Source organism: Callithrix jacchus, chromosome 8 (assembly GCF_049354715.1).
Source record: "Callithrix jacchus isolate 240 chromosome 8, calJac240_pri, whole genome shotgun sequence".
In the NCBI taxonomy this organism is placed as follows: Eukaryota; Metazoa; Chordata; class Mammalia; order Primates; family Cebidae; genus Callithrix; species Callithrix jacchus.
In genome coordinates this window covers 134,788,501-134,813,969 of record NC_133509.1, presented here as the reverse complement: position 1 = coordinate 134,813,969, position 25,469 = coordinate 134,788,501, and the positions used below count along the sequence as shown (strand labels likewise).

Sequence of the window (25,469 nt, the reverse complement as noted above, 5' to 3'; positions counted from 1 at the left end):
CCAATCCCATTCGTGCTAAAACCTCCAAACAAATTAGGAATAGAAGGGAACTTTCTCACTATGATAAAGGGCATCTTTATCCCTCATGATGAAAGACTGAATGAGGAAAATTAATCAAATGTAGTGATACTAATAGTAAGACTGAAATGACTTTCTGTGGTTTCAGAACCTGCGGTTAATTGTGGTTTGCAAATATTACGCATAATACAGTATTCTGAGAGAAACCGTATTCACATAATTCGTATGACAATATATTGTTATAATTGTGCTACTTTATTATTACTGTCATTAATCTCTTACTGTACCTGATTTATAAACTACACTTTGTCACAGGCATGTATGTAGAGGGAAAAACATAGTACACATAGGGTTTGGTGTCCATGGTTTCAGGTACCTGCTAGGGGTATTGGAAGGTAGCCCCTGTGGATTAGGAGGGGCTACTGTACTAAAACTAATATGGGGAGTTTAGAAAGGTCATAGGATGTAAGATCTATGTGCAAAATTCAATTCTATTTGTACATACAGGCAGCCAAGTAGCTGAAAATAAAATTCAGAAAAAAATTCCATTCACAACAGCATACAAAATAACTTACTTTGGAACAAATTTAACAAAGGAAGTGCAAGACTTGTACACCAACAACTATAATGCATTGCTGAGAAAAATTAAGCATCTAATTAAATGGAGTGACATTCTTTGCTCATGATTAGAAGACTCACTATTGTCAAGTTGGCAATTTCCCTCATATTGACCTGTAAAGTAAATATAATCCCTCTTAAAATCCTAATAGGCTTTTCAAAGTTAGAAATTACCAAGCTGGCCTAGGCTGGAGGCTCATACCCATAATCCTAACACTCTGGGAGACTGAAGTGGGAGGATCTCTGGAGGCCAGGAGTTTGAGACCAGCCTGGGCCATAAAGACCCTGTGTCTACAAAAAAATTTTAAAAACCAAAATAATAAAAAAGACAAGCTGATCCTAAAATTTATATACAATTTTATACATAGTAGGGACCTAAAATAGCCAACATTATTTTGAAAAAAACAACAAAGTGGCAGCAGTTACACTACTCAGTTTGAAAATTTCCTCTAAGGTCATAGTAATCAAGGCCGTGGGCACAGGGACAAACATAGGTGAAGAGGACAGAACTGAGTATATGGAAATAAACCTTTACATTTATGATCAATTGATTTTTGACCAAAGTGTCATTGAAAATCCAACAGGGAGAGGCTGTGTTTTCAATAAAAAGTGCTGGGACAACTAGATAGCTCTGTGCAGAACAAACAAGGCTCTTCCCTCCACCATTCTTGTGGATCAAGACTAGCCTGGCCACGCTGGCGGAACCCCGTCTCTACTAAAAATACACAAATTAGCCTGGCATAACTCTTGCATAATTAACTCAAATGGACCATAGACCCACATGTAAGGGCTAAAACAACTCTTCTAAAAGAAAGCACACGAGAACATCTTCATGACCTTGGATATGACCCCAAAGGCATGATCCACAAAAGAAAAAACTGATAAACTGAACTTCAGCAAAATTAAGAGCTTTTGTGCTTTGAAAAACCCCATTAAGAAAATGAAGGCTGGGCATGGCTCATGACTATAATCCCAGCACTTTGGGAGGCCGAGGCAGTCAGATCACTTGGGCCCAGGAGTTTAAGACCAGCCTCAGCAACATGGTAAAACCCCGTCTCTAACAAAAATATGAAAATCAGCCAGGTGTGGTGGTGTGTGCCTGTGTTCCCAGCTACTTGGGAGGCTGAGGTGAAAGGATTGCTTAGATCTGAGGTCAAGGCTGCAGTGAGCTATGATCATGCCAGTGCACTCCAGCCTGGGTAACAGAGTGAGACACTGTCTCAAAAAAAAAAAAAAAAAAAAAAGAAAATGGAAGATAAGCCATACTTTCAGAAAAAATACCTGCAAATCATCTCTCTGATACTGTCTATAAGGAATATATAAAGAGAACTTACCACTCAATAGTAAGACAAACAGCCCAATTAAAAATTGGCAAAATATTTGAATAGATATTTCACCAAAGAAGATATTGGAATGACTAATATGCACATTAAAAATGCTCAATATCGGTAGTCATTAGAGAAATACTGATTAAAACCACAATGAGAAGCCATTACACCCTCTTTAGAATTACTGTAATAAAAAAGACAATAACCAGTATTGGGAGGATGTGGGGTTCCTAGAGCCTGAAGGCATGGCTGGTGGGAATGTAAAACAGGACAGGCAGCCTGGCGGGTTCACCAAAAGTTAAATATAAGTCTACCATACGATCCGCCAATTCCACAACTAAGAATTTACCCAAGGGAAATGGAAACAAACATATGACTACAAAAAGACATATACATAAATATTCATAGCATTATTCATAATAATAAGACTAGAAACAATCTAAATCCATGAGGCCAGGTGCAGTGGCTCACTCCTGGAATCCTGGCACTTTGGGAGGCCAAGGTGGGTGGATCACCTGAGGCCAGGAGTTTGAGACTAGCCTGGCCAACATAGTGAAACTCCGTCTCTACTAAAAATACAAAAATTAGCTGGGCATGGTGGCGCATGCCTGTAATCCCAGCTACTTGGGAGGCTGAGGCAGGAGAATCACTTGAACTTGGGAGGTGGAGGTTGCAGTGACCTGAGATTGCACTACTGCACTCCAGCCTGGGCAACAGAGCAAGACTCTGTCTCAGAAAAAAAAAAAAATCCATCATTAACTGATGCATGGATAAACAAGATGTGGCATATATCCATAAAATGGAAAACTACCCAGCAATGAAAAGGAATATACTTCTGCTACATGCACAATAATATAGATTAATCTCAAATACATGATTATACATGAAAGAAGTTGGATGCAACTGACTACACATTGTAGGAATCCATTTACACGATATGTCCAGAAAAGCAATTTTTAGAAAAAGAAAACAGATCAGTAGTTTCCTTGGACTGGGGGTGGGGATGGAGGTGAATTGCTAATAGGCATGGAGGAAACGTTTGGGTGATGAAAAGGTTAAAAAACTGGACCATAGTGATGGTTGTTGCAGAACTCTACAAGTTTACAAAGAATCAATGAGTTGTACATTTATAACGGTTAATTATTGTATGTAAATCATTCTTCAGTAGAGCTGTTAAAAGCATCCTCATTGACAGGACGCAGTGGCTCATGCCCGTAATCCCAGCACTTCGGGAGGCCAAGGCGGGTGGATCACGAGGTCAGGAATTCGAGACCAGCTTGGCCAAGATGGTGAAATCCCATCTCTACTAAAAATACAAAAATTAGCTGGGCATGGTGATGTGCACCTGTAATCCCAGCTACTTGGGAGGCTGAGCAAGAGAATTGCTTGAACCTGGGAGGCAGAATTTGCAGTAGGCCAAGATTGTGCCACTGCACTCTAGCCTGGGCAACAGAGCAAGACTCTGTCTCCAAAAAAAAAAAAAAAAAAAAAAGCGTGTCCTCAACTTTTTGGGATATTAAGAGATGAAATGATGAGATGTCCGGAAACTGCTTCAAAATATGGAAGGTGGGGCGGTGGGCGGGGCTACAGATGGAGGAAACTGGCTGAGAGCTGACTGCCACTGAAGCTGGCTGATGAGTACATGGGTTCGTGATTCTATTCTGTTTAATTCTGTCTATGTTTGAAATTTTCCATAACATAAGCACAGGGACCCAAAGGAGGGAAAAGAACCCTAAATGCCGCAATTACGTGCATGTCTAATTTACATTTCACTCTGAGAGGCTTGTGAAATTGTTTTTTAATGACACTGACACAGAATCTCAATTCTGTTGGGATTTTAAAGTAGTGAATACAATAGAAAAGACATGGAGTCAGTCCACATGCCCATCAATAGTAGACTGGATAAAGAAAATGTGGTAGATATAACCATGGAATACTACGCAGCCACAAAAAGGAACAAGACCACGCCCTTTGCAGGGACATGGATGGAACTGGAAGCTGTAATCCTCAGCAAACTAATGCAGGAACAGAAAACCAAACACTGCATGTGCTCACTTGTAAGTGGGGGCTGAATGATGAGAACACAGACGCACTGGTTGGGGAACAGCACACACTGGGGCCTGTCGGACAGGAGCGAGGGGGAGGGAGAGCATCAGGAACAACAGCTAAAGGGTGCTGGGCTTAATACCCGGGTGATGGGTTGATAGGTGCAGCAAACCACCATGGCACATGTTTACCTGTGTAACAAACCTGCACAATCTGCACATGTACCCCCGACATAAAATAAAAGTTGATTGAAAAAAGCAGTGAATGGTTTGGAGTCTAACCTGGTGAGTAACGCATTACTGAGAGCTGCTCGTTTCCATCTGTGTGAACGGTGACCAAGTCTTTTGTTTCTGTGTCAAACACGAACCACCTGTTGTCAACATAAGGAAAAGCACAGTAAGTCGTTTAGTGAGAAAATGAAGATTATTACAACAGTAGGAGGAATAAAAATTGTTAATCATAAAAGCTTAATAAAGATATGAAATTTGCTTAACAAGAAAGCTTGTTCCCAGTTTTTATTCAAAGAAAATTTCCTATATGGAAGCATTTTTCTAATGAAAGGAATGGCACATTGGCTACCATTCAAAACTATGCTGTTATCAACACTATGGCGCAGTTTCTCTGTGTTTGTGCTTTGTCTTTTACACACAGAAGGAGAGAAAGCTGTGGGCAGAGAAGATGCCAATACCTAGTACCAGGGCATCTGGTCAGAGGAAGCTGCGAAGGACCACCTGCAAGAGCTCACCCGGGTTTCCAGGGTGAAGCAGGAGCATGCATGAGGATGGGGCTGGGACAACTCCGGGTGGTGTCCCAATGGTACTGCAGGCAGAGGCAGGCCGAGAGTGCAGGCCCTATGGGGATGCCAGCCTGCAATCAACAGGGTGAAGGAATGCACAGAGCAAATGGAAGAAACCGGAGTGGAGAGGACTGGTCTAATTTCACCTGGCTGGGCCATTTCCTCAGTGGTGAGCTGAGGAGAAGGGTCCGGGTCTATTTTGCAGGCTCATTATTAAAGTCGAATGATAATGGACATGAAGTGCTTTGTATCCTCTGATAAGCACACAGTCCCCACTAAATGTTTGTTAACATCAGAATGACTGAACTCTCCTGCCTGGGTTATATTCTCAGGGGGTGGTGGTGAACCCCTGGTGTTTTTAAGGATAAATGGAATGCAGGGTCCCTCCTCCTGCAGTTTCTAACCTGTATGAGGACAACCCATCAGTATGTCCACTGATGCAGAGTGAGTGTCCCTTGTCCTACACAGGAGACCCCCTAACCATACATTGTCAGATGTCCTGTCCCCCAGAAATGTGGATTTTGCTTCTCAGGGGCAATTTCTTACACCTTCAACAACCATTTACCTTTAATGTGCTATTTAACCTTAATAGAGGCTGGGGCCAATTAGAACATGGCTCTAAAGTATCCTGTTAAATCAACAGCATTGGGAACTAAGTCCAACCTAGGACCTGAATGGCAAGAGGCATAGATGAGGGGCTGGATTCGGTGACACGAGCCATATCCACCACCTGGGACATTGATTCTGAGCACTGTCACCATGTTCTACACGCACGGTAGCATGGCAGCATCTGTCAGCCTGCTGGGAGGTCAGTCATCAGAAGGCAGGAGCCTGATGAGTTAGAAGCTTCAGCTGTCTCAAAGAGAGTCAAATGGGAGGTGGTGTGTGCGTGTGTGTGTGTGGCTACACAAATGTTTTCATGAAGAATTCTGTTAGTTACATGGAGACCAACATTAAGATATTGCTGTCTATGACCTACAAAGAGCTCCCCTTGCTCCCCTTTCTTCATCCATACAGACTGTGCAGTCATAGCAACAGAATCTAAGTGTTGCGCTTTTAAGAGAGGAAGGGTGGGAGAAAAAATATTTGACTGAAACCACAGTAAATGTATACAGGACCATGAGCAACATAAAGGTTCAATGGAAACTATTAAGCCATGATAATGACAGCCACTGCAATGCCTGCCAGGCAGCCCCGGCAGGCGCTCTCTGCATTGTCTCCTTTCATCCTCAGTGTGACAGCCAGGCAGGGAATATAATAATTTACAGAAAAAGAAACAAATTAGGAGAGTTTATGTAACTGGTTCAAAGCCACACTGCTGCTATGTGGCAAAGCTGAGCCACAAACGCAGACCCACCATCCGGTGTGTAGGAGGTGCCAGGTGAATAGGTATATTGGAATAAGAGGCGCACACACACACGCACACACCACCTCCCATTTGACTCTCTTTGAGACAGCTGAAGCTTCTAACTCATCAGGCAGTTCCTACACTTTTGAAAGGGCAGCTAGAAAAAGCATTTATTTTCTGTTTTTAATATTTTTAGAGATGGGGTCTTGTTCTGTGGCCTGCACAGTGGTGCAATCATAGGCCAAGGCAGACTTGAACTCTTGATCTTAAGAGATCCTCCTGCCTTAGCCTCCTGAGTAGCTAATACAGGTCTGGACCACCATACCTGTATTGCCCAGCTCAATTTTAAATTTTTTATAGAGATTGGGTCTTGCTATGTTGCCCAGGCTGGTCTCGAACTCCTAGCCTCAAGTGATCTTCCTGCCTAGGCCTCTCAAGGGCTGGGATTACTGGTGTGAGCCACTGTGGCCAGGAATAGAAAAAGCATTTTTAAATGCTCAGAACTTTGAAATGTTTTCTTGCTTCATTCCAAAGTCAAGGCTCCTTCCATAGTCTCAAGATCAGGGACTGGGAAGCTCCATAAATCCTCTGAAATTACAGGCAAAATGTGTGTGTGGCTGGGTGTGGTGGCTCATGCCTGTGATCTTAGCACTTTGGGAGACCAAGGTAGAAGGACTGCTTGAGTCTAGGGGTTCAAGAACAGCTTGGGCAACACAGTGAGATGTGTGTCTCTACAAAAAATAAAATATTAGTTGAGCATGGTGATGCACGCCTGTAGTCCCAGCTACTCAGGAGGCTGTGGTGGGAGGATCACTTGAGTCCTGGAGGCTATAGTGAGCTGTGATTGTGCCACTGCACTCTAGTCTGGGTGACAAGGGTGAGATACTGTCTAAAGAAAAAAAAAATGTGTGTGTGTCTCATGGAGGTAGAGGGTCCTTTTCCGGAAGAGAAGGTCTAGAGCTTTCCTCAGATTTCCCCAAGGCTCAAAATGTAATGGGCCACTGTTTCAAGTTTTGCTTTCAACTTAATTCTTGGTAAGACATTAGAAGCTGCGAACATGCAGCCAAGAGCTGAAGGGGGGCCTGTTCCCGGGGAAATAGAAACAACAAGCCTCTTTTCCACAAGCTTTGCAAGCACCAGCCATGCTGGCATGGACCTACCTCCCAGTGAGTGTTCCGACTGCAACCACAGACCCTGAAGGATGAAAACCAGAAGACTGAGCTGGATCCTAAAATATTTTAAAGGAAGTGTAAATTGATGAACAGATACAACACTATAGCATAACACACAGACACACAGACACACACGCAGACACACACACATGCAGACACACACACACGAATTCTAATTCCTTAGGGCTATGTGGCTCTATTTGAAAAGTCTCTTTTCTCTCTCTAGAGAAAAATGTTTTCCTACTTGAATAAATGCCATATTTCAATAACGCCAAATTTCTACCCCACCCAATCCTTTTTTTGAGACAGGATCTCACTTATCGCCCAGGCTGGAGTGCAATGGCATGATCATGGCTCATTGTAGCCTTGACCTCCCAAGGACAAATGACACTCCTGGCTCAGCCTCTGAAGCAGTTGGGACTACAGATGTGTGCCACCACACCTGGCTAATTTTTTAATTTTTAATTTTGTAGAGATGGAGTCTCACTATGCTGCCCAGGCTGGTCTTGAACTCCTGGACTCAAGTGATTCTCCTGTCTCTGCCTCCCAAAGTGCTGGGATTATAGATGTAAGCCACTAAGCCTAACCTACATTTCTGTCCTTCTAGGATTTTTCCCTTTTTGTATTAAATCCTTTCATATCTATAGTAATCTGATGAGAGACCGGTAAGCGCTCTTCTGCAGAGCCACAGTTTATAGAACCCCACGGCTTCAGTTGACTCCCTGTGCTGAATGGTAAGCTCATCGAATAGTGTGCTTGTCTGGAAAGACAACCGTGGCACCCAACTCCATTATATGGAGACTGGGTGAGTGCCCACTGGGTGCAAATCACTGCAGAGCCCTGGAAGGACCACGAGATGAGTGAGGCATGCTCTAGGTTTTGATCCAGTGGAACACGCACACAGTCATCACTAACTCGGATACAAGATGGAATGATCCATGAGGGAGACACAAATCAAGGTGCTGTGGAATCACAGGGGAGGGAGAGATGAGGACCCTGGGAAGCTGGGCCAAGGCTTTGCGGTGCCGATGACTGGACCTGGGCCTTCCAGGAGAGGAAGAATTATCTGTGGTGAAGGTGGGATGTGGCCATTCTAGTAGTTTTTTGGACCACGGTGAAGCGGGCAACAATCTAATTAAAGTGATGGAAGCAGCACAGCTCTGGGCATATTTGACAAGTGGCAGGTAGGTCAGTGGGTTATAGCACAGAGCACATGCCACTAGTGCCGTCACCACCAAGGTATGGATTTGGTCACCAGAAAATAGGAACACTTTGAATGGTTCTTGTCCTGTCAATAAAAAGAGTGACATGACTGAATGTGTGTTTTAGATAGAGGGACAGTTGGCAGGAGTGTTTAGGATGAAGCGAGAAGAGATTAAAGAATATCAGAAGAAAAGTAGCAATGGGACAGAAAACAGGAGGCACTGAGATACCACTGGATAATCTATAAAAACCAAGAGAAAGAAATCTGATACACGATTCCATTATTTCAATGCATTCTTTCTACAGTAGCAGCTGTAATTAAGCTCAGAGCTGCCACTAACATACAAACAGAAATCGGGTTCACTTGAAGCTTTACCATCTATAAAGCACTTTTGTCTATGTCATTCATCTGGGCCTCATAACAATTTTGAGATGTGGACACTGAGTTACAGAGGTTGGAAGTCACCGGGCCAGTAGGCAGAGGAGCTAGGACTTCATTGCAGTTCTCTGGCTTCCAGTTTAGAGCTCTGACCCTTATGTTAGGCTAAGTGATTAACAGGCTGGTAAAGGAGCTCTCATTGCCTTCAGCCCTCCTGGACCACCAGGGCACAAGTAGAACACAGAACACTGTTTCCTTTAGCTCCCTCCTGCCATTGTGGCCCATACCTGCTGAGTGGCAGTGCCTGCCCCTTGGGAGCCTTCCACATCGTGACTCAGCTGGCCCTAGCACCCTTTCTGTGAAAATGAAGGGAAGGAGAGCCAAAACTTGGATCCAGCACCTGGGACAAGCCAATGACTCTGTGGGGGGTAAAAGGATGATGTGTGTGGTTTACAGAAGGGCTATTTCCTCGTGCAATGGGTTTGCACAGATCATGAGGGCACAGGCAACAGAGAATGAGCTGGGCCCTAACACTGGCTCCGTCACTCACTAACTTAGTGACCGTGGCATGTTATTTAACTTCTCTACGCCTCAATTTCCTAATCAATAAAATCAAAGTTAAAAAAAACCTCTTCAACCTGCAGAGCTGCTACAAGGATTAAGGACAATACACGCACCATGCTTGGCACGCAAACAGTCAGTGCTCAAGAAACACCTGTGGGGAAAGGGTATTTCAACACTCTCATCAGAGTTTCTTTTGCAAAATTCGCAAAGACTTTCAAACAAAAAGTTTACTTTACCATCAAACTCAAAATGTAGAGATATATTCAATCACGTGTTTAGTACAGCTTGTAAATTCCCAAAGGATACACAGTACGTAGAAAGCAGGCTCATAACAAGTATTCCCCAGTTCTTAAGGTGGTTGAGAGAGACTGTACTCAGAAAATCTGACAATGAACTTGAAAAGAACAACGTGTTTTCAGAAAATTTCAACAGTAAACTTCAAAATTACATGGCTGAGACCACTTGAGGCAATGGTGAAAGTAACGCTGTTAAACGCAATTGCAATGTTACGGCAATTCTAAAGAGATAAATTAAATGACATTTGCTTTGGGACAATTTTATACTACTGTTTATTTCATGCAAAAAAATAAATGAACATGTTTCAGATGAATTTCTGTAAGAACGATGGAAATGTAATGTACATGTTTACCTCTATTATTTTGTCCCAGACAGGACGGTGACCCACAGCGTCCCAGAGAGTAGCATGCTTGTCATGCCCACAGGTCAAGAACTGAGGTTTTGAGGCATGGATGGCCAGTCCCCAGAGCTCATCAGTGTGACCCTACAAAAAACCAAGAGAAACAGAAGCTCTCCGAGCTACTACAGTCCGCATTCAGGAGCTGTAAGGGATGGTGAACCGTGGCTTCATGCTGACTTCATAACTGCTCAACATTTTCTCTCCTCCCATCTTAGGGCACAACTGAAACTCTGAGGTGGAGGAAATTATCGTAGTATAAAACACAGTAATGAGCACTTCTGTGTAAGGCTTGATGAGAGTCTGATATAATGCAAAATGAGAGTGTTTGCTGGGCCTGCTGAGTGGGATCGTACCTGAGTAATGGGTGTAAAGTCCCCTGACAGAGTGCCCTGCAGGACAAAGTTTCGAGTTGTGCCAATCAAGATCACATCACCTTTCCCCTCAGCCACCGTCCGTATGGGACCAAACTGTTCTGGAATCTGCATTGAAAAGTCACATGAAAAGAAAAAATGTACCATTTCATTCAATTGTTAACTCATTCATTCATTTATCATAATGATAGTCTCTATAACAGTTTTGTATAAATGTATGTATATACATACAATGTACATTCAAATATATATGTTGTATATGCATATATACATATATATGAAGAGTTTCAGATAGATAGATACCACAGCCAGCGGGCGTGGTAGCAGACACCTGTAATCCCAGCACTTTGAGAGGCTGAGGTGGGTGGATCGCCTGAGGTCAGGAGTTGGAGACTAGCCTGGCCAACATGATGAAACCCCGTCTCTACTAAAAATACAAAAATTAGCTGGGCATGGTGGTGGGCAGCTATAATCCCAGCTACTCAGGAGGCTGAGGCAGGAGAATCACTTGAACCCAGGAGGCGAAGGTTGCAGTGGGCCGAGATTGCGCCACTGCTCTCCAGCCTGGGCAACAAGATCGAAACTCCATCTCAAAAAACAAGGATACCACAGCCAACCATTGAGTGAGTGATCAAAACCCTAAGCCTTACTTTTAAACTACAAACATTTTATATATCTTAGAAGCATCAGCAAGAGTAAGGTTGTTCAGAAAAAGCATTTTCCTAGACAAAGTTTAAAAGTAAGGAATGCTATGCACCAGTTTTCTCTTTACTTTTTACAGCTTCTGGTAGCAGTAGTAGATACAATTTGGAAAGTAAAGAATAATATAGGCCAGGCGTGGTGGCTCACACCTGTAATCCCAGCACTTTGGGGGGCTGAGGCAGGTGAACTGCTTGAGCCCAGGTGGTCTAGACTAGCCTGGACAACATAGCAAGACCTCGTTACTAAAAAAATACGAAAAAAAAAAAAAAAAAAAAAGCAGGGCATGGTGGTGCATGCCTGTAGTCCTAGCTACTCAGGGGGCTGAGGTGGGAGAATCACTTGAGCCTGGGAGGTGGAGGCTGCAGATCACACCACTACACTCCAGCCTGGGTGACAGAGCCAGACTGTCTCAAAGAAAAAAAAAATAATATAACACTGCCATAATACAACTTAAACTGGTGAATTCTTTGGCAAGGTCACTCTGTTCAGTTTGAAAATCAACATATATATATGGAATAATCTATGTTAAGAGACAGAATTGCAAAACACACCTGTTAAGAACAATTTGCTGTGATGAAGAAACAAAGTTCTCGCACTAGAAAGAACAAACACTACAGCCTGACCCTGGCGGGCTGCCGTTAGGCTCTCCCGTTCCAGGGCAAGCAGCAGCCTCCCCTCACTCACTCTTCTTTCCAGTGTGGCTTGTTAGCACGGATTTGAGACAAGCTGATGGTGGCCCACGCTAATGAGGAGGTGTCAGATACTAACAAGTAGTGAATCTCTTTTATGAAATTAGATGGGGCTTTAGAGCTTTCTCTGCAGTTATAATATGATATAGGCATGTCTATGACTCTAGCAATTCACAATATGTTCAACCAAATGCTGGTCAAATCTTTTTTTTTTTTTATTAATGCTGGTCAAATCTTATTATTAAAAATGTTCTCACAACAGAATCTCCATGCAAGGGGAAGTGATTTCTAAAGCTCAGATGAACAACTTCCTTTGTTAAGGGAAATAATCAACAGAACCAGATCTTCACACTGCCAGAGGATAGTGCCACATTGCTCTCTGATGTAAAATATAAGTGTTTTGTGTGTATCTGGGTTCAAGGTCCTGCAATCTGTCCATTCTAAGCTTGGGATGAAAAGCATCACCTTGGCCATCGTGGTGGCTCACGCCTGTAATCCCAATACTTTGGGAGGTTGAGGTGGGTAGATCAAGAGGTCAGGAGATCGAGACCATCCTGGCTAACACGGTGAAACCAAGTCTCTACTAAAAATAAAAAAAAAATCAGCTGGGTGTGGTGGCACATGCCTGTAGTCCCAGCTACTCAAGAGGCCAAGGCAGGAGAATCAGCTGAACCCGGGAGGTGGAGGTTGCAATGAGCTGAGATTGCACCACTGCACTTCAGCCTGGGTGACAGAGTGAGACTCTGTCTCAAAAAAAAAAAAAAATCAACCTTCAGAATGAGGCCAATTTTGCAGTATCTGCTCATGATTTCCTGAAACCTGGGGGAGAAAATTCACTGAGTGGGAAGAAGGAATATTAACTGTCTTGCCTCTGGTGCCAGGAATGTAGGGCTGCCAAGTAGGTAATGGGAGGTACACTGGGTTGCAAAACGAATCACAGCCCTAGGGAGCATGTTGAGTGCCGTGTACAAAGTAGATACTCAACAAATATTAGTTCACTCAATGCAATAATGTCTCCAAAATAACATGCTAGAAATGAAAAGTTAAAGGAGGTGGCTGGGCACAGTGGCTCACATCTGTAATCCCAGAACTTTAGGAGGCTGAAATAGGCAGATCACGAGGTCAAGAGATCGAGACCATCCTGGCCAACATGGTGAAACCCCATCTCTACTAAAAATACAAAAATTAGCCAGGTGTGGTGGCAGGCACCTGTAGTCCCAGCTACTCAGGAGGCTGAGGCAGGAGAATTGCTTGAACCTGGAAGGCGGAGGTTGGACTGAACTGAGATCGCGCCACTGCACTCCAGCCTGGGTCACAAGAGCGAAACTCCATCTCAAAAAAAAAAAAAAAAAGTTATGCTTGGTGGCTCACACCTGTAATCCAGCACTTTGGGAAGCTGAGGTGGGAGGATCGCTTGAGCTCAGGAGTTCTAGACCAGCCTGGGCAACATGGCGAAACCCCATCTCTACAAAAAGTACAAAAATAAGCCAGGCATGGTGGTGTGTGTGCCAGCTACTTGGGAGGCTGAGGTGGGAGGATCGCTTGAGCCCAGGAGGCAGAGGTTGCAGTGAGCTGTGATCGCACTACTACACTCCAGCCTGGGTGACAGAGCTAGACCCCGTTCTCAAAAAAAAAAAAAAAAAAGAAAAAAAGAAAAAGAAAAAGAACAAGTTAAAAGAGAAGATGGATTTTTATAATAAATCAAAATGTGGGTAATAGTCCCTTGGAAAATTGAGAATAAAAACATTTTAAATATAAAGTATGTTATAACCTCAAGTTTTATAAAACGAATTTTGTTTTATTAGCTGTATTTAACCTGCCTCCAGGATTTTAATACGTTGCTTCCATATAATGTAATTTCATCTAAACAATTTTCAAAACTGTAAGCTACAGATTTTTTTTTTGAGACGGAGTTTCGCTCTTGTTACCCAGGCTGGAGTGCAATGGCGCGATCTCGGCTCACTGCAACCTCCGCCTCCTGGGTTCAGGCAATTCTCCTGCCTCAGCCTCCCAAGTAGCTGGGATTATAGGCACGCGCCACCATGCCCAGCTAATTTTTTGTATTTTTAGTAGAGACGGGGTTTCACCATGTTGACCAGGATGGTCTTGATCTCTCGACCTCGGGATCCACCGGTCTCAGCCTCCCAAAGTGCTGGGATTACAGGCTTGAGCCAACGCGCCCGGCCAAGCTACAGATTTCAAACGAATAAAAAAAGAATAATAGTTTAAGGTTAAAAACAAATTTCAGCTGACTTACCTCAGTTTTACGAAGTCTTTGATAGTTTCCACTCCAAGAAATGAGCTTTCGGTCTTTCCCGCCTCCGGACACCAGTGTGCCATCTCTTAACATACAAAGTGCAAAAATGCCACCCTCGTGGGCCCCTTGAACAGCATAGCTTATTCGATTTGTGCCTAAACACACCAAGAAAAGATCATTAGCACATTGTCAAAAGGCTCCTGCCCATTTTCTAATCTCATCTGACTTTGGTTTTTAAAGGCAATATCGTCAGTGAGCACATCATGGCAATATGAATCTATGAAGATCCAATTTCTAAACATTCACAGAGCACCAGACAAGCAGGAAAGGTGTTACTTTAGAATGAAGGAAAATATGCGAACACTGCACTGTACAGTTGAAGCACCATGCGGCTGAGAACGTGGGCTGTGAGTTTAATCCCAGCTCTCTAGTGAGCTGTTTCTCTGGAGAAGTGTCTTAGTTACTCTGCACTCAATTCCCCCTTGGTGGAATGGGGCTGCTGCTCACCCTGCAGGATCGATCTGAGGATTAAATGAACTGTGGATGAGACACCTAGTGCCAAGAGCAGCAGTGATACTGGAAATGTCACCATATGCTTCTGAAATTGCATTTACGGGTCTGTCTCCACCTTCAGCCCCAACTACTCAAACTCTAAGAACCTTGACAACAGGGATGGTGGATTTCCCTTTTTCCCTGTCCCTGTGTAAGTGCTCATAAAGGTTCACTGGCCTTAACTGGACGCATGCTTTCTGAGTGATGAATCTCCCTTAGCAAACTGTTTGCTCACAGACAGCAGGGGATTTGGGTCTGACTCAGAGGTATGTTCACAGTGTCTAGCACATAATTAGCTTTCAATAAATGTCTGCCAAATGCTATATAAATCAGAATCGTTATTTAAATATTTTATAGACCTATAAGCAGTCATTACTTTCATTACTATAATCTGTCTGTAGATTACATATTATTATCAATTTCATCATTATAATCTGTCAGTAGATTTCCTAATCAACCTATTCAATTCCATCATAATATCCTGGGCTTAAAGAGCCTTTCAGAATGCTATAAGGTCAGTAACTCTTACTGTTCTACGCTTTTCCTTTGTTCTAGTTTTCTGGTTTCAAGTTACACATGTACACATGTATATGTGTGTTTCTGTAACCTGAAATTTAATCCTACTCCTGTACATTGTATTAACAGACAATTCTTTTTTTTTTTTTTTTTTTTTTTTGAGACAGAGTTTTGCTCTTGTTACCCAGGCTGGAGTGCAATGGGGCGATCTTGGCTCACCGCAACCTCCGCCTCCTAGGTTCAGGCAATTCTCCTGCCTCAGCCTCCTGAGTAGCTGGGATTACAGGCACGTGCCACCATGCCCAGCTAATTTTTTGTATATTTTTTAGTAGAGACGGGGTTTCACCATGTTGACCAGGATGATCTCGATCTCTTGACCTCGTGATCCACCCGCCTCCGCCTCCCAAAGTGCTGGGATTACAGGCGTGAGCCACCGCGCCCGGCCCACAGACAATTCTTAAAGCTCTCGTGCTGAGCTCTTACTCACAACATTACCGCAAACCACTGGCTTTGGGAACAATCACTTGTTACCTTTTCCCCAAACTAAGATGTTGCCACTCGAATCTCCAGTAATGGTGTCACCGTTTTCAGAGAAAGTCACACAGAGGACAAACTTTGGCTTTTCTTGCTTCTGTGGAATGTAGTTTAAAAAAAATTATAGATATAAAATTATATATATAATACATAGGCTGGCAATATATATTATATATAATTTTTAATATATATTAAAAATTAGTAATATATAATCTATGAAACCTATATAAATATATCTAATTATAGACATAATTATATGTATATAAATATATAATTATATAAAAATATATAAATATACATTTAATTATATAATTATATCAGCATACAACTATATACATATTATTATATTTCTACAAATATATTATTAATTTCATCATTATAATCTGTCAGTAGATTTCCTAATCAACCTATTTAATTCCATCATAATATCTTGGGCTTAAAAAGCCTTATATACATGTATTATATACATACCTTATATGTATATAATTATATATATATTTTATCCATGCAACCTATATATATATATATTCCAGACAACCTTTCATTTGTACTACTAACATCTAGACTCACAGTGGTCTCAAGCTGGAGAGTATTGGCTTCTGTAACCACCCCGCACACCTTGCATTTCCATTTACTATCACATAACTTCTGTTGTGAGATTAACTGCTCTAAGACAAAGCGATTTCAAGCAACTCCAAGTGGCTGGGGAATCATAAAGCTGCAGACAGCTCAAGCAGAGGAGGGTTCTGGCCGGGGAGAAGGGTGGGCTATGTTGTCAGCCTAAAGGGCAGGGCCTGAGCACCAGAATAAAGGTGTCCTTGAAACGAGCCTCAGGATGGTGGTGGCAGATGGACCCCTGGGAAGAGGTGCTGTTCCCTGGTGCTCTCGAAGTCCCACGACGTCCACACAAAAGGCACAGGGAGTCTCCACCGTCCTTTGCCAAGCCAGGTTGCCCGCCTCCCGATGCCTTCATCATCTGCAGCCAGTGCCACCGTGGGAGGCTCGGTGCTCCCTGGGTCTGCATCCTTTCCCCGCCCTCCACCCAGGCATGCTCATCCTTTTCTTTACTTCATTGCCAGTATTATCCACCAGATTCAATGCGCTCCCCAACTATGTGAGAGATCCTGAGGGATCGTGTTGATTACCACAGCCCCCAGACAGACGCCTCTAGCCAACTGCATATACCACTCAGAGAAAGACAAAGCAAAAAGCATAATTTAATTTCACCTCAAATAATCCTTGCTTCTTATTCAGGGAGCTTCCTTCTAGTGTCCAAAAGTAGAGATGTGATTTTCCACAGGTGACTATAATGTTGGTGTCCGTGGGGTGGAAATCCGCAGCGAACACAGCTTCATTAGAGCACTATAGGAAAAACGGGACTCGGATGCCTCACATCTCTTAAGACGCATAAGAGACACGTAGGAAAGTAACTCAAATCTGAGTCACGAATAAATAACAAATTCAAGCTAAGCAAGATGCCTCTTGATTACTTCCCCCATTGAATCCATCTGGCTAGAAACATCAAGTGGATGCTGGTGTGGGCCCTAATGCCTCCTCCCAGTCTGTCTCCCCCACTGGACAATGACCCCTTGAGGAAGGGAGCACACGTGAGTCCTCTGTCTATGCCAGGGCCTCTCCCAGGGTCAGGCATGGAGCGGGCATGCAGCACACTTTGCTGAGGAGGGAGTTAGAGCACAGGGACCGGAGAACTGCAAGTGTTTGCTCTCATCTGCCAGTCATGGGTTCCCAGTCCGGCTGCAGGACAGAATCGCCAGAAATGGTAGAATGCAGATCTCTAGGCCTCACCCACCATCTAGTGAATGCAATCTCCAGGAAGGGCCCAGGAATGGATTTCACAAAGGTCCATTGTTCCTGGCTAAGTCTGGCTGCCTGTTTCCCAGGGAGTCCCTCCTGGTTCTGCCTCCTGGGACACTGCCTGTGGCTCAGTGACCCAGCCTGGGGTCCCATGGAGTAGATCTAACTCTTCGGGTATCACCTCCACCACCCTCAGCTCACATTCTACTTCTAAGACCTGCACCTTGGTCTCCTGGATTGGGCTCTGATTGCTGCTTCAATTAATAATGCAGTTACACATTCTTGAGCCTGGATAATAACCTCTGTCTGATGCCTTCTAACCTAGCGACCTAGCAAGAAGCATTTAAACACCTGCCCAGAATATCAGAAGGCAGGGCTGGGGCATGAACACAGGTGTCAGGGAACATGCCTGGTTAGAATACAAGGTCTGCCCCCAGACATGCAGGAGAGAAAGTTAGGTGAGTAAGGTTATCTAAGGGTAATAGAGGCAAAGATGAGAAAACTGTATTCAATTCTACAAAAATAGGGATCCAACAGAAAACAGAAACAGAAAAACATCAGAAAGTCAAGGCAAGGGAATCTGACATATTGTGCAAAATGGATTAGAGGCGGGCAAAGAAGTCCCAAGGGGCCTCTTGCAGGACGAATCCCATTGGGAAGGATTTGGGGTTCAGTTGGGGGCTCCTGCTGGTCTTTCCTGAGTCTGTTTCACTTTGGAGGAGCCCCTGTGCTGGCGGCCCCTGTCTGTACCCGCCCTTCCTGCAGCTGCAGGGGCTCGGGCAGCGAGCGCACCTCACGTCTAAGCACACCTCCGGGCTCGGGCAGCGAGCGCACCTCACGTCTAAGCACACCTCCGGGCTCAGGCAGCGAGCGCACCTCACGTCTAAGCACACCTCCGGGCTGGGGCAGCGAGCGCACCTCACGTCTAAGCACACCTCCGGGCTCAGGCAGCGAGCGCACCTCACATCTAAGCACACCTCCGGGCTCGGGCAGCGAGCGCACCTCACGTCTAAGCACACCTCCGGGCTCGGGCAGCGAGCGCACCTCACGTCTAAGCACACCTCCGGGCTGGGGCAGCGAGCGCACCTCACGTCTAAGCACACCTCCAGGCTCGGGCAGCGAGCGCACCTCACGTCTAAGCACACCTCCAGGCTCGGGCAGCGAGCGCACCTCACGTCTAAGCACACCTCCGGGCTCGGGCAGCGAGCGCACCTCACGTCTAAGCACACCTCCGGGCTCGGGCAGCGAGCGCACCTCACGTCTAAGCACACCTCCAGGAGCTCATGCGCCGTGCGAGCACACAGCAGGCGCTTGGGGTGTGTCAAGCAAATGAAAGAACTAGCCAGCAAATACATGACTGGATGGATCAAAAGGGTAGTGGCTGTGAAATGAGGAAGAAAACAATCTTATAGACGTGGTGAAAAGAGGAAAAAACCTAACAGGACCTGGGGTTAAAGTCCCATGAGGGGAGAGGGGCCGGGGCCAGATCATTCTAAGGTGAAGGCATCATATGCAAGGGCTGGGGTGGGAATGGGCCGTGGAGCCCGCTGAAAGGGGGCTATAGCTATGCCAGGGCAGCTCTGGAAATTAATTAATTAATGAATGAAAACTTTAATGCAGCCTGGAAAAGGCTTGGGGTATGACCTTCACATCAGCCAGTTTTTCTTCTTTCTGCCAGTCCCATACAGAGAGCACGTGGTCGTTGGAGTCATCCACAGCACAGAGATTGGTTCCTCCATTCTGAAAAGAAAGTTATTCACAGGAAGACTACATCTGAGAATAAAGTGGGTTGAACATGATTAAAAATAAACATCAAATTTTATTTTTAATAAAGAGTTTGCTATATTGTAGTTAAAAAATACTCATCCAATACTTTTGAGACCTGCTTTCTTTCTTTCTTTCTTTCTGGAGACAGGGTTTTGCTCTGTCACCCATGCAATGATGGCTTTCTGCAGCCTGGATCTCACAGGCTCAAGCAATGCTCCTACCCCAGCCTCCTATGTAGCTGGGACCATGGGTGTGTAACACCACTCCTAGCTAATTTTTATTATTATTATTTGTAGAGATGGGATCTCCCTATGTTGCCCAGGCTGGTCACAAACTCCTAGACTCAAGCAGTCCTCCTAGTTCAGACTCCTAATGTGCTGGATAGGAAGTGTGAGCCACTGTGCCTGGCTGAGCCACTGCACCCGGCTGAGACATGCTTTCTTGGCCAGACAGAAAGAGCAGGTAAATGATGGGTAATGAAGAAACAGGGGAAGAGAGGGACCAAGGGGTGTCTCTTCACCACTGGGTTCCATGAAAACAAGGGCCCCTCCTAGAGCAGACAGTGCCCAAAGCAGGCACAGCACAGAGGCTGTTACCGGCTGTGAGCTTGGCCACTGTGGGGCTGCACGAGGACTCAGCACTGGGGGTGTAAGTGCACAGAAGCATGGGGGTATCTTCAGGTGAGCACGTGCACATGTGTATGAAAATGGATTTTTGAGGTGGTGTAAAAGAGTGTCTGCTGAACCAGCACATCCTGAGAACACTGGAAGACTACAAGGCCCTGTCCAACCCCTGCTTGCAGCGAGGTTTCTTGCCAGCCACATTGGGATTGTCAGAGGTATTTGAGTCAGAGCAACACCATACTGAATGGGGGCTGGTTAAAAATAAGGTTGAGACCTACTGGGCTGCATTCCCAGATGGTCAGGCATTCGAGGTCACAGAATGAGATAGGAGGAGGTTGGCACAAGACACATGTTATAAAGACTTTGCTGATAAAACAGCTTGCAGTAAGGAAGCTGGTTAAATCCCACCAAAACCAAGATGGTGGCAAGAGTGACCTCTGGTTGTCTTCACTGCTACACTCCCACCAGCACCATGACAGTTTATAAATGCCATGGCAACGTGAGGAAGTTATGCTATATGCTCTAAAAAGGGGAGGCATGAATAATCCACCCCTTGTTTCGCATATCATTAAGAAATAACCATAAAAATAGGCAGCCAGCCGCCCTCGGGGTGCTCTGTGTATGGAACAGCCAAAATCAGCCAGTTGGTGTGTACAGATGATTTTTCTTTTATTCCTTTACTTTCCTAACAAACTTGCTTGCACATAATGGACTCGCCTAGAATTCTTTTTTGCGTGAGATCCAAGAACCGTTTTTGGGAGTCTGGATGGGGACCCCTTTCTGGTAACATTTTTCTGGTGACCGTGAAGTGAAGATACTGAGGAAACCTCCAACCCAAAGGCTGCCCTTGGGTAAGTGGTGGCATCCAGTGACATGTTCCTGGCGACCACAGCAGGGACAATACTGAGAAAGCCTCCCATCCAAAGGCTAACTTAGAGTAAGTGGTGGGGTCCGGTGACATCTTTCTGGTGAATCCCAAAGGGATGATACTGAAGAGACCCATGAACCAAAGAAAAATCATCATCTGTACACACTAACTGGCTGATTTTGGGTAAGTGGGGTGCGTATACTGGGGAAAAGGATGGGATTGGGTTAGAGGCCCAATTTAAGAGTCTCTCCTAAGACAGAGTGGGTTAAAGGCCCCTCTTAATAAAAGGCAAGAATGCTTGACAGACTTTGGGTTCGAGGCCCAACTCAGGAAGGTTAGAGTCCTTCCTAAGATTTAGGGGGCTAGAGGCCCCTGTCAGTAAAGTTCCTTTCAGATAAGAACAGGTTTGGCATTATGTTAACTGCTATTCTTTTTGGATGAATCTGTCTTGCACTCTTTGCTGATGGCTAAGAGTGACAGAATTAGGCATGTACCAGATCATGAGACAAGGGGAATTTTTTCCTCCCCAAAAGGGGAAACTTAAGAGCTGATGGGACTCCTGGCAAAGATCCCTTCATTATCAACAAGCAGCCGTCGGAACTTTCAGTGTCACTGCAGTGGGCAGGTCTTTCTGTGGCCTCCCTGAGTGCTTCGCCTTCCCTGCCCTGCCACAGGCAATGCTCTTCTCTCTCTCCTGCCCTGCCCTGCCACAGGCAATGCTCTTCTCTCTCTCCTGCCCTGCCCTGCCACAGGCAATGCTCTTCTCTCTCTCCTGCCCTGCCCTGCCACAGGCAATGCTCTTCTCTCTCTCCTGCCCTGCCCTGCCACAGGCAATGCTCTTCTCTCTCTCCTGCCCTGCCCTGCCACAGGCAATGCTCTTCTCTCTCTCCTGCCCTGCCCTGCCACAGGCAATGCTCTTCTCTCTCTCCTGCCCTGCCCTGCCACAGGCAATGCTCTTCTCTCTCTCCTGCCCTGCCCTGCCACAGGCAATGCTCTTCTCTCTCTCCTGCCCTGCCCTGCCACAGGCAATGCTCTTCTCTCTCTCCTGCCCTGCCCTGCCACAGGCAATGCTCTTCTCTCTCTCCTGCCCTGCCCTGCCACAGGCAATGCTCTTCTCTCTCTCCTGCCCTGCCCTGCCACAGGCAATGCTCTTCTCTCTCTCCTGCCCTGCCCTGCCACAGGCAATGCTCTTCTCTCTCTCCTGCCCTGCCCTGCCACAGGCAATGCTCTTCTCTCTCTCCTGCCCTGCCCTGCCACAGGCAATGCTCTTCTCTCTCTCCTGCCCTGCCCTGCCACAGGCAATGCTCTTCTCTCTCTCCTGCCCTGCCCTGCCACAGGCAATGCTCTTCTCTCTCTCCTGCCCTGCCCTGCCACAGGCAATGCTCTTCTCTCTCTCCTTTCCCTTTCTATGTTTTCTATTACTCAGGGCTACCATTTTGCCCAGAGACCATAAGTTGAAACTCCTGGTTGGAGGCTGGATTAACAATGACGGGGCCAATCAGGGGCATGTTTGAGCCTTGCCAGTTTGATATTGGGTGCTAAGCTGAATGACTGATGTCTGCATTTTGTCATATGTATTTTGCTCTGGCCAGGATGGAAAAAGATAATTTTCCTTTATGATGAAGCTTGGCCCCCAGGGCTATGGTGCAGCCAGCCAGGTCACTAGGGCTGCTCAGGGAAAGGGAACCCGGAAGCCTGGCATGCCAGTAAAAAGATAAGCATTTCTTACAGTCAGGCTTCTGGCCTTTCTCTCTCTCCCTCTCTCTGTGCAAACTGGTTGAATGAATGGTAAAAATCACTGTTTATCTCCTGCAAAGTTTTGATTAACAGGAAAAAAGGATTTTTGAGGCCAATCTTAAGCTGTAGAGAAGCTGTTATACTGTGTGTTACAAATTTGTCTTTCTGTATCATTCTGTCATAGAGAGGCGTACCGTAGGATAGAATGTGGGCCTAGGACCCTTATAAGCCCACTGTTCAAGACAGCATAGCAAACTGGTCAGTTATCAATTTTGCTGCAGGTACCTGAAAAAACACTAGATAACATTTCTCTCTTATCTTGTTTCATGGCCTTGGGAGCTTGGCCTTGTAACCACGTGGCAGTACTTTATCTTGCTCTCTGCTATCACAATGGTAGCCTGGAATCACTGTTCAATTCCGAGCTTAGGGAATGAGGCCTGTGTTTCCTGTCTGTGTATTTGTATGTATTATGTGTGTAATGTTTGATTCACTGGTGTAATAAGAGCTTAAATCAAATATTTTGTCAGAAAAGTGGAAAGTGTAATGCCTTTCAGTTCACATGACCTAAGTAATTTTTGGGAAATAAAAACGGTTTTACATATAAAGTGAATACAGAAAGTGAAATCTGTTTTTGGTAACAGATTATAAGAAGACATGGAAGTGTGGGGTTTTTTGGCCTAGATTAAAAGGTTAAATGATTGCTTTAAATCAGATAGGCTAAAGCTGAGGTTTAAGCAAGCTGTTGAAGGTTTGTGAAAAATTAACCTTGTAAAAGAAATTATGTGTGAACATACTGGCTAAAGTTAAAGGGGTATTATTCAGTTTTTCTGTAAATTAAATGTTGGAATAAAAGCACAACAGATTTTTCTTTGAGCAACGATCTGCTTTTTAACAAAAATTGTAAGGGGTTAATAAAAGGTTTATAAAAATTTTGCCTTATGGTCATACTGATTAAAATTGAATAGATTGGCCAGGTGTGGTGGCTCATGCCTGTAATCGCAGCACTTTGGAAGGCTGAGGTAGGTGGATTACTTGAGGTCAGGAGTTTGAGACCAGCCTGACCAACATAGTGAAACCCATCTCTACCAAAAATACAAAAAAATAGCCAGGTGTGGTGGTGTGCACCTGTAATCCCAGCTCCTCAGGAGGCTGAGGTGGAAGAATTGCTTGAACTCAGCAGGCAGAGGTTGCAGTGAGCTGAAATCGTGCTGCCGAACTCCAGTCTGGGTGACAGGGTGAGACTCTGTCTCAAAAAAAAAAAAATTAAATAGATTTGTCTATGAGGTTTTATTAAGAATATTTAACATCAATAGTACACTAACATAAAGTTGAAATTTGGCTTGATATAAAAGTCATACAGGAAGCATTGTCAAATAGGAAATTGACTTTCTTTGGGCTGTTTGTACAAATATGTTATTGGTATGTGTTCCAAAATTAGGTGAAACTCCTATAATTCTGATATAACTTACTGTATGTTATTAATAGTTGTAATTGTTATGGTAAATTATTGTATGGTCCAGGGGTAACCACATTTCCTTGTCAATTGTGGTTTTAATAGTGGCTGTCCTAATAGTTTTTGCCATTCACAGACAATTCTCGTCTTGTTTTGGTCCTGTTTAAAAGGTGGCTTATAATCAGCTATAGGCCTTTAACAGGTGCTCTTCAATGCAAGTTTCTGATAACTTTCGAAGTTGTAACATTAGAACAGAGGAAAAAACTTTCAGGACTCTCATAGAAAGCTCAAATGTTCCTGAATCTCAAAGCTGAACAGGAGCTAACTGCATGAACGAAACCAATAGAAGACTAGAGTCATCTTTTTTGACTTTGCTTAAAACGTTGCTGATCCTTTGTTTTTTTCAAAGTCAAAAAAAAGTTTCTTTTGAGCTATTTAGAGCTTTTAACAATCAAGTATACTGCTATGAACAAAATTTGAAGCGCATTTGTTTCTCTCTACCTGATTTCTCCAGAATTTAGAAACTATTTATGAATATTCTTAATTTATGGCAATACTGTTATTTGCATAAGTGTAAAGAATCTACTTTCATTTGTAACAGGACACAACTAGAGAAACTGGTTATTTTACCAAGGCTTTGACTGGAATGGCATGCTTTCCTTTAAGAAATCAAACTTGAATTGCAGAGCCAATAGAATCCCCTTGGGGGAAACTGGCCTCATACCTTGTCTCCACAGTCCCTGTACAGGGTTCCGACCTATGGTAAGTAAAGAATGTCACTTTCTCACAGGCCCAGGAGCCCCAAGTTATCTTGGGACCCCCAAGAGGAGGGGAATTTACCCAACTCATAGGTATTTGAGGATATAAATCCATGGCTGGGCTTGGCTTTAAAAAGGTCTTATCTGAGATTCCTTATGGAACAGCATTGCATCAAAGCAAAATTTAAAAAGCCTATGTGAAAAGTAATGATTCTTGCTGTACTTTATACAAATAACGAAGCTGAGTATATAAGACTAGGGCTTATTTTTGCAAACAAATCAGTCTTATTATGGTTTGTCTTTAGTAAAAATGGGAGACTAGAGAGAGAAATTATGTTTCAAGAACTGTGGTATATTTGTTATTAAGATTCTAGTCTCATCAGTGGTTTTTAAGTTTTTCTGCAATTTAGACTTAACCCTACTTATTTCTGTGAACCAACCAGTGATCTCTGACTGCTGCTCAGAATTAATAAGAGTGATGGGTAATGTAAATATCTGGATCGGTATTCTAATTCTGGACACACTGGAATCAGCTAGGTTCCAACAGTTGCCCAGTTCATAAAAAGCCTTCTTACTTAGTTTACCTGGGATAATTTTGTTTACTCTGCTTTACTGTTGTGGAATATATTGCTGTTGTGTAGGAATGCAGGATTCGCTT

The 25,469-nt window shown here is 44.2% G+C and overlaps 1 protein-coding gene across 19 annotated transcripts in view; it reads right to left on the bottom strand.

The window, feature by feature from the left end:
• The window catches only part of EML1 (EMAP like 1), a 213,286-nt gene that overhangs the window by 17,837 nt on the left and 169,980 nt on the right, over positions 1–25,469 (bottom strand). For all 19 annotated transcript variants that reach the window (XM_009006534.5, XM_078335735.1, XM_009006535.5 and 16 more), the window contains 8 exons: positions 19,250–19,345; positions 17,018–17,152; positions 15,788–15,887; positions 14,189–14,343; positions 10,523–10,648; positions 10,122–10,253; positions 7,315–7,382; positions 4,292–4,380 (listed from right to left, as the gene is read on the bottom strand). In XM_009006534.5, the coding sequence (XP_009004782.1) occupies positions 4,292–4,380; positions 7,315–7,382; positions 10,122–10,253; positions 10,523–10,648; positions 14,189–14,343; positions 15,788–15,887; positions 17,018–17,152; positions 19,250–19,345 (901 nt within the window). The remainder of the gene's footprint in view (positions 1–4,291; positions 4,381–7,314; positions 7,383–10,121; positions 10,254–10,522; positions 10,649–14,188; positions 14,344–15,787; positions 15,888–17,017; positions 17,153–19,249; positions 19,346–25,469) is intronic.